Below are 9,098 nucleotides of genomic sequence, written 5' to 3'. Positions count from 1 at the left end.
CCCTCAGCTCTTCAGCTCAAGGCTAGCGCTCTACCACTTGAGCCACAGCGCCACTTCCGGCTTTTTTCTTTTTGCTTATGTGGTGCTGAGGAATTGAACCCAGGGCCTCATGCATGCAAGGCAAGCGCTCTACCACTGAGCCACCTTCCCAGCCCCAAATTAAAGTCTTAACAGCACCAAATATTGGCAAGAATGTGAAGGAGCTACATTTAAAAAACTAACGCTTCTAAAGTTGAATATGCATCTGCCCAAATAGGCAGCAGTTCTCCTAAATAAAAATTAAAATGTATGTTTATAATATGTATGTCAAAGTACAAAAATTTGAACATAATACATTAATATGTGTGTTGCATCTGTGTTTTAAGTAAATAGGTATGTATGAAGACACAACATACATTCATCTTCAGGTATATTGACAGTGATAAATGGGTTGTTAAATCTGGTAAGAGCAAGGAGCTCCTGCTCATTGTATTTTTCATCATTAATAGAATGCTATATAGAACATAAATAATAAACTGGAAGAACACACTGGAGATCACAGAAATCTGAAACTCACAGGGTGTTACGTTCTGAGCAGAGGTCCAAAAATGAGGATAAGATTTTGAATGTGCACTTAAAGATAATCAAAAGCTTTTGTTCTCAAACTAAACTGGCTATAACACAATGAACTAGAAAGTTCTGGTAGAATACCTAAGGTTTTATTATTGTTCAGTCAGTGGGGCATGATTGTTTGTAATTAAAATTCTCTAAGTGACTGGGTAAGCTTCCATTCATTGTGTCTGGGTGAGGTCATTATAAGTATGTTTAAGTTCATTTATTTCCTCATTTGTTCCCAAAGCACTGTCCACCTATTATGATATTTTTAACAATCTTAGACTTGACCTTAGGAATGCCACTTAGATTTACTCTTAGGATCATAGATAAATGATTTTGCCTTCATTGAGAAATCTGGAAGGTCTCCTAGTCTTTACCGGACATATAACTAGTTTTTCCTTTGGATTAACTATTGTGTTCTTTTTTCTACAGATTTCAGAACTTATATTCCCACCTCTTCCGGTGTGGCAGCCTTTGCCCAGAAAAAAGCCAGGAATGTATCGAGGGCATAGCCATCAGAATCACTATCCTCCTCCTGTTCCATTTGGTTATCCAAATCCAGGAAGGAAGAATAAATCGTATCGCCCAGTTCCAGTGACATGGGTTCCTCCTCCTGGAATGCATTGTGACCGAAATCACTGGATTAATCCTCATATGTTAGCACCTCACTAGCTTCTTTTGATTCTGAGGGTGTAATGTTGAGTAAAAGATAGACTATATCTTATAACACATTACATGTTAAGAGTTCATACTCCTAGTAGTGAAGTTAGATGGACCAAACCATCAAACTTATTTTTCTAGAAAAGTTATTGAATATTCTTTCTTAAAAAGTATATATGCACTTTAGATAAATTGATATAGTTTGAGAAACTTTATTAGTCAAGTGCCTGAATTTTTAATATTGGACTTGAGTATTTATATATTGTGCATCAACTCTGTTGGATACGAAAACACTGTAGAAGTGGACGATCTGTTCTAGCACCTTTGAGCATTTACTTTATGGGAGACTACATAAGTTATTTATACACAGCAAATCTATTTTATGTCATTGTTTTAGAAGAATTGTGTGAAATCATGTAGTTGAAATAAAAAGTAGTTTGAGGCATGGCAATGTGTGCTTTTTTCTTTATGGAAAAAAAGAAAACAGGTTTATCTAATGTATTTATTTAGTAAAGAAAAAAAGAATTTCAGTATTTCCTTCAAAAAGTCAACTTTTTATTAAATCCCCAAAGATTATATACCAAAGTAGACATAAAAAAGTCCAAAATTTTAAAAAAAAGTCCAAAATTTTTAATCATAATAGTTGATTAAAAATATAAATATATATAATTTCTTTTAACTATCCAAGCCATTATACAGACTTTTTCTCAATGGAAATTTAGTCCATTGTAATTTGATCTGCCATCTGATTTACATGCCTTAATACTATGAATAAAACGTTCTTGCAGCTGTTCTATAATCTGTTCCTTTTGCTTTTTTTTTTTTTCAAAAAATAAAAGTCTTCATACTAGAGTTTGGAAATAAAGTCAAATAGCACATTTCATATTCTTCAGTAGTCCTTCATGTTTATACCACTGTAGGTCCATCAGTCTTGTAAGTATACTTCAACTACAAAAGGAAAAAAAGAGACACATCTATAACATGGTAAGTGGTAACTTTTAGAATTTTTTTTGTTTAGGAGTTTTACTTTGGGGTTTTTTCTTTTTGGTTTGGGGTGGTTTTTATGGTGCTGATACTCTGGCTAAACTCGGGAACAGGGCATTGTCCCTTAGTTTTTTCCATCCATGGCTGGTGCTCTACCACTTGAGCCACAGCTCCATTTCTGGCTTGTTGATAATTAATTGGAGATAAGAGACTCATGGAATGTTCTATATGAGCTGGCTTAGAACTGTAATTCTCACATCTCAGCCTCCTGAGTAGTTAGGGTTGCGGGTCAGAGCCATGGACATTAGTAGCATATAAAAACTAAAGTCAGCTGTACTGTTCCCATCACCCTCATCTTTAAACTTTTTTTTCTCAATCATGGGGCTTGACCTCTGGGCCTGGGAACTGTCCCTCAGCTCCTCAGCTCAAGGCTAGAACTCTACCACTTGAGCCACAATGCCACTTCTGGTTTTCTGCTGGTTAATTGGAGATAAGAGTCTCACAGACTTTCCTGCCCAGGCTGGCTTTGAACTTTGATCCTCAGATCCCAGCCTCCTGAGTAACTAAGATCACAGGTGTGAGCCACCAGCACCCCAGCTTAATACAATGATTTTGACAAATCTATCATAGGGCATGGTGCTGCATGTCTATAATCTCACAACAAAGAGCCAAGGTGTGAGAATTTCTTGAGTTTAGAAGTTCAAACTTGGTTAACATATCAAGACCCCATCTCAGTTTTCATCCTAAAATGAGTTTATCTTGTAATGCAGATTTTCACCAGTAGAAAGTTTCCAGAGTAATAAAATTTCCAGAGTATTGTGTCTTAGAAATACATTAAAGTTGTACATGGCTTAAACTCGGTGACATAAACTAGGCAGGTCTACAGTTTACAAGTATTTCCAGCCAGTTGCTGGTAATTTGAAAGGTCACACAACTTGCTTTAATAGTAATAGCCAAGTTTTATCACAAACGTTTTTCTTTTTCTTTTTTTGTAATTTAATGGGGTTTACACAGACAATACTCGTGCCAAAAATCTTTCCATATATTCTGGGATTTAGGAGAAAGGCAATAATATCTTTGTATTATAGATCACACCTCAGCATTGACACATTGTACCAGAAAGTTGTACAAACCACAAGTTAAAAGGAGGGACTCATGCAATTCCTATGCAAAATATGTGTACCTTTTTCACTGCAGAAGTTATCACCTCCCCATCTAACTACATCAGCCCATCTTCCAAGTGTGTTTTCTTTTCACTTACAATTATAACCCTAGTACCAAAATGGAAGCACTAATCCTTATCCAAAGCTACTTGTAGTAGCTACAACACTCCTACTGGGTAGTTTGATGTTTATTCCATGGATACAGATAGCACAAAAGAAAGTATCCACTTAGTTTCTACCCCCAGTGAAGCTATAGAAAGGACTTACAATGGAAGACTTTTTGCTTAAATTTCATAGGACTTGAAAACTACCAACCCCAGTGGTACTCCCTAGACACTATGGTCAAAATGAACTGTACAACTTGTAGGTGAGATGGGAGGAAAAAAACAGCGAGTGAAGGGGTGACATTGTCCAAAAAGAAATGTACTCATTACCTGACCTACAGCAACTGGGAACAGCACGTTTGTAATTCCTTTAAAAATACCATCAGGTATAACTTGGCTGTAGTTTGGGTAAAACCATATAATTAGTGTGTGTGTACATATATATATATATATATATATATATATACACACACACATAGACATACATGTATATACACATATGAAGTTTATAAAATGATCCATAAGGAAGATGTGTGAAAAGCATTTTACAATTTAATGTATTTAATATAACATTTAATATATCATTTCACAATTTGGGTGCCATAATAAATTATCAACTTGAATAGTAATTAAATGCAAACTAAAATACATTTACTTTGGCAATCATAAGATTAATAATGTCCAGTTTAAATGTTACACACCATGTATATGTGTTGAAACATCACATGAAACCATCCCTATAAATAGGTATTTTGGTAAATAAAAATTTTAAAAAATTTAAAAAATGTATTTTAGGTTATAAATTGGTAAAAATCAGTAAACTAATTAAAAATAATTCCCATATTGTTGAGCCTCTATGGGGAAATAGTTCCTCTCTGTATATTAGTAAAGTTGTGTGGGTTTTTAAAGGGTAGTTAGAGCTTTTTAAAGTGTATGTTCTCACAGTTGCACTGCCAGCTTTTTGGTGATAATTAGAGGTAAGAGTCACACAGACTTTCCTACCTGAGCTTGCTTTGAACCTTGATCCTGAGATCTTAGTCTCCTAAGTAGGCAGGATTATAGGTATGAGCCACCAGCAAGAATCTTGTGAAGAAAATGTTCTTTTGTCTCTTGTAAACTTTATCACTTTATTAAATTATAACACAAATGAGTATCTGAATCAAAAGAGAACTTTAAATAAAATACATTTTTTAGAAACCAAAAAAAAATATGTTCTAGCCAGAGCTGGTGGCTCACGCCTGTAATCCTAGCTACTCAGGAGGCTGAGATCTGAGGATTGCGGTTCAAAGCCAGGCCTGGCAGGAAAGTTCGTAAGACTCTTATCTCCAATTAACTGCTGGAAAACCGGAAGTGGCACTGTGGCTCAAGTGGTAGAGCGCTAGCCTTGAGCTAAAGAGACAGCACCCAGGCCCAGAGTTCAAGCCCCATGACTGGAAAAAAAAAAAAAAAGTATGTTCTTTAACAAAAAAAAAACATTCTAGAAAAGTTCTCATGTGATTTCTCTTGTTATTTTTGTGACAACAAATGGATGGCAAAAATAAGTAATCAACAAAGTTAACATTTGAATATCTACTTAAGGAAATACTGTGGAAAATACCATTTACCTAAGAAGTACATTTGTAATGAAAGAAAGGAAAATAGCAAAAGTTGGGAAGTGAATGTTACATCTAAATGATATCCGTATTGTCTGAAAAAAGAAGTGCCAACTTTTTACCAGTAATGTTCTTAGAGGCAGGGAAAAGTTGACATGTGTGGGTGATCTTGCTTTTCTATTAGATTGTTATGGTAGCCATTATTTCCTAGCTGGGGTTAAAAATCAAACATTTTTATGAAACACTTAAGATGAATGGATTGATTAAATACAAATACAATATGTGATATGTTGATAATAGCCTATGGAAGTACTTTCACAAATATATATATTATTGATGCCCAAGAATGCTTTCTAAAAAACATTATTAGCAATAATGATATAACTCATTCATAATACATAAGATCGTGAAGCCAATAAAAGAATCGTGGGTCTACTATAGTTGAAATAATGTCAATGACAGTTATGTCAGGGGTGAAAATAAGTAGAAAGGAAAGGATAATAATAGAACTTAGTTTATTAGAGTGAGCTGATTTATGTAAAGGCTGGAAAGTATCGAATGCTCAGTAAGTTTTACTATGTTAATGAAGTTTGTTTGGGGCGAATATGAATATAAAAAATAACAGAATTCACCTAAATTTATGATATGTTACCATGAAAGTTTATATGTGCATGTACATATGAAGTATTTTATCTAGCAAAATTAAGTTGTGCCTTCTTTCTTAGGACAGGTGTATGTGTGTCTAATAATACTACTTTACATATTCAAGTAGGTCATCTCGGGTGTTCTAGCTACAGAACTTCAAACCCCGATACTGTGATTTCAGGATCACGTGCTTTTAAGAGCTAGTTCCAAAGTTGTGAAGATAATTAACATCATCATTAAACCATTAATAATAGTAAGCATTATTTTTTATTGTTTAGAAAACAATCATTTTGATAACCTTTAGACCAGATTTGTGAGAAAAAACAAATCACTTATAAAATTATTGGCCACAAGAGGGCATCAAATATTCTTCTCCAGTGTCAAAGCTAAAGGTTGGATTACAAATACACGTGTCCTTTCTCTGAAAAGTATTAGTGGTTACAGGGTAAAGGACCATTTTTCCTGTATGGTTGTGTATAGAAATTCCTATATATAAAAATGTATACACACACAGAGGCATAAAGAAAATATCATCCAAGCCCACTAAAATATAGTCACTGTTAATGTTTTAGAGGATGGAGAAGCTTATTTTTATACCCCCATACTGTTATTTTAAAAAAAGGTAGGGGGAGAGGGGCAGGCACTGGTGACTCATGCAATCTGAGGATCACAGTTTGAAACTAGAAAGTTCCTGTGAGACTCATCTCTTAATTAACCACCAGAAAGCCAGAAATGGAGCTGTGGCTCAAAGTGGTAAGCTCTATGAACAAAAGAGCTGAGGGACAGTACTTGGGCCCTGAGTTCAAGCTACACGACCAACAAGAACAAAACCAAAGTTATGGTTACAAGTAAAAATTATGGGATGTTTTATTACCTATTTTTTTCAAAAATGATCTTAATGTTATTCATAACTATATGTGCCTTAACTGATTTAGTCTTCAGTATTATATAATAAACTATGGATCTCTTTGACATTCTTTCCATCCAATATAAGAGTACTACTTTAAGATCTAAGAATAGAGACTAATTTCCTAACACATGTCAACTGTTTGAATTTACACATAGTATATGTACTGTAGGCCATACATTTTTTATCAAATTAATAAAACTGTAAAGTTTAATAAGAACAACCAGCCTGATTAACCATCTTATTAATCTCAATAGAAAAAAATTTCAGGAATGGTGCTGTAGCTCAAGTGGTAGAGTACTTGCCTCGAGCTGAGGAGCACAGGGACACACCCAAGCCCAAAGTTCAAGTCCCACGACCAACCAAAAAAAAAAAAATTCCAACACTTATATAGCAGTAGTACTAATACAATACACTCATCAGAGATGACAGCAAGTCTTAGTGAGACTTATAGCTCATGACACAGTGCTTGACAAGCATATGCAAGTCACTTGATCCCAAGAACTAAAAAAAAAAAAATAATAAGTTTTTTTCTGTCTTTATTTAAAAATGACTGTTAGATGGAAAAATGTAATTCATTTTGTTATCTGAACTAGTGGGTGAACCAGCATTCAGTTTCCTTCTTTTGTGTAATTATAATCCACTAATTCTCTCTGCTGGTTGTGTATAGGAGACACAAGGCCAGTTATTCTAGATACACAGGAAGCTGAGATCTGAAGATCACTGAAGCCAGACTGGGCAAACCAACTTCAAGACTCTGAACTCCAATGAACCAGCAAAAACCCAGAAGTGGATATGTGGCTCAAAGGGTAAAGTGCCTGATATCAATGATAAGATGAGCGAGAACTAGAGGCCTTCAATCCAAGCCCCAGCAATGGGTATGCACAGCATGCACTCATGCACACACAGACACACACACACACACATAGGCACACAGAGAATGAGAGCAAATAAGGCATGGATGGTCTGCACTGAACAGTACTGCTGAGATATTTGGGGGATTCGTGTTTTGGTGGTAGGGGGATGTACTAGGGTTTGACACAGCCTAAAGACTGCTAGGCAGACACACTTTGTTGCTGAACCATGTCTCCACATTTTTTTGCACTGGTTATCTTGAGTAGTCTTGCTCCTCCCTACTCCCCCCTCCACCTGGACCACAAAGCTCCTATCTTACTCCCCATTACAGCTGGAATGACAGCGATGTATTACAACACCCAGCTTCTTCTGTTGACCTTCAATTTCACAAGCTTCTCTGCCTAGACTGGCTTGAAACTGTGATTCTCCTGATCTCAGCCACCTACATGGCTGGAGTGAAGGCATGTGCCTTCGTGCCTTGCTGTTGGTTGTTAAGAGGTCTCTTGAACTTTTCTAACCAGGCTGGCTTCAAACCTACATCTTCCTGATCTCAGTTTGCTGATTAGCACATCACTTTACTGCCAAATTCTTGCTTGATGTGTATACCTGATGTTCACAACTCTCTTGTGTGTGTGTATGTGTGTGTACTTTTTAAGTAGTACATCTATCCAAACTAATACAACATGATCTATAATACAACAATCAAGCTGTCATTACAGGGGGAAAAAAAGCACAGACATTTATGACATACAGTAGTGAATGGAAGGTTCAGACCCAAGATAGAAACCTATGTTCAATTGTTTGTTTCACAGGTAGCCCAAGCTGGCTTGAAACTTGCTATATCACCAGGAGAACTTGAGTTTGTGACCCGCTTGCCCTCAGCTTCCTAAGTATTGGGATTACAGTTTTGTACAACCATGTTCAGCAGAAATAATATTAATATTGCACAGTGAAGACCATCTTTAAAAATGTGACACATAAGAATTCTGAAAATACCATTGTGATTTTCAATACTGATAAATTTGAGGGACTATACAAAAGTTAGGTAGGAGGTGATTGCTATGCAGGGTTACAGTCCCATCTCTCTTTCCTGACAGATACGGAGTAGCAGTGAGAAAGGTATGAGTGACTCCATTACAAATGAAATATCCCTTCCTTAGATATTTCAAATGTGTAAGATATATCAATGGTTTTTAGTCATCAACTTTTTGGTGGACAAATGCTCCTGGGCTTATGTTTATTTTGTTGAAAATATTGTAAATTAAAATGTATTCAATATGCTTAACCTACAGAACATTATAGGTAAGCAACATGTACGTGACTGAATGGCATTTCATGACCACACTGGCCTAGCAGCAGGAGTATTACACCACATGCAGGAAAACCTTGAAATTCAAATTATTATTTCTACTGAAAACTTACCATATTTGTGCCATATAGAGAAAAAAAAGGAGGGGGGGAACCCCCCTTATGGTCAGATGACCATAAGTCAGGGACTGTAGAAATTTTCTGGGCTAGCATTAGAGATCAGAGGTCAGAGCTTTCTTATCACGGCAAGGCCTGGATTCAATCACCAATACCACAGAGACATGCA

At 35.9% G+C, this 9,098-nt stretch overlaps 2 protein-coding genes across 3 annotated transcripts in view; one reads left to right on the top strand and one right to left on the bottom strand.

Moving 5' to 3' along the window:
• Window positions 1–1,701, top strand: part of Btg3 (BTG family, member 3) — a 20,181-nt gene extending 18,480 nt beyond the window's left edge. For both annotated transcript variants that reach the window (XM_013031050.1, XM_013031049.1), the window contains exon 5: window positions 1,027–1,701. In XM_013031050.1, the coding sequence (XP_012886504.1) occupies window positions 1,027–1,266 (240 nt within the window). In that variant the 3' untranslated portion in view covers window positions 1,267–1,701. The remainder of the gene's footprint in view (window positions 1–1,026) is intronic.
• A 366-nt stretch (window positions 1,702–2,067) lies between these two features.
• Window positions 2,068–9,098, bottom strand: part of Cxadr (coxsackie virus and adenovirus receptor) — a 57,099-nt gene continuing 50,068 nt past the window's right edge. Inside the window, exon 8 of the mRNA XM_013031048.1 lies at window positions 2,068–2,202. Within this exon, the coding sequence (XP_012886502.1) occupies window positions 2,161–2,202 (42 nt within the window). The 3' untranslated portion in view covers window positions 2,068–2,160. The remainder of the gene's footprint in view (window positions 2,203–9,098) is intronic.

Source organism: Dipodomys ordii, unplaced genomic scaffold, assembly GCF_000151885.1.
Source record: "Dipodomys ordii isolate 6190 unplaced genomic scaffold, Dord_2.0 Scaffold136, whole genome shotgun sequence".
Lineage (NCBI taxonomy): Eukaryota > Metazoa > Chordata > Mammalia > Rodentia > Heteromyidae > Dipodomys > Dipodomys ordii.
This window is presented reverse-complemented; position numbering and strand designations above follow the sequence as displayed.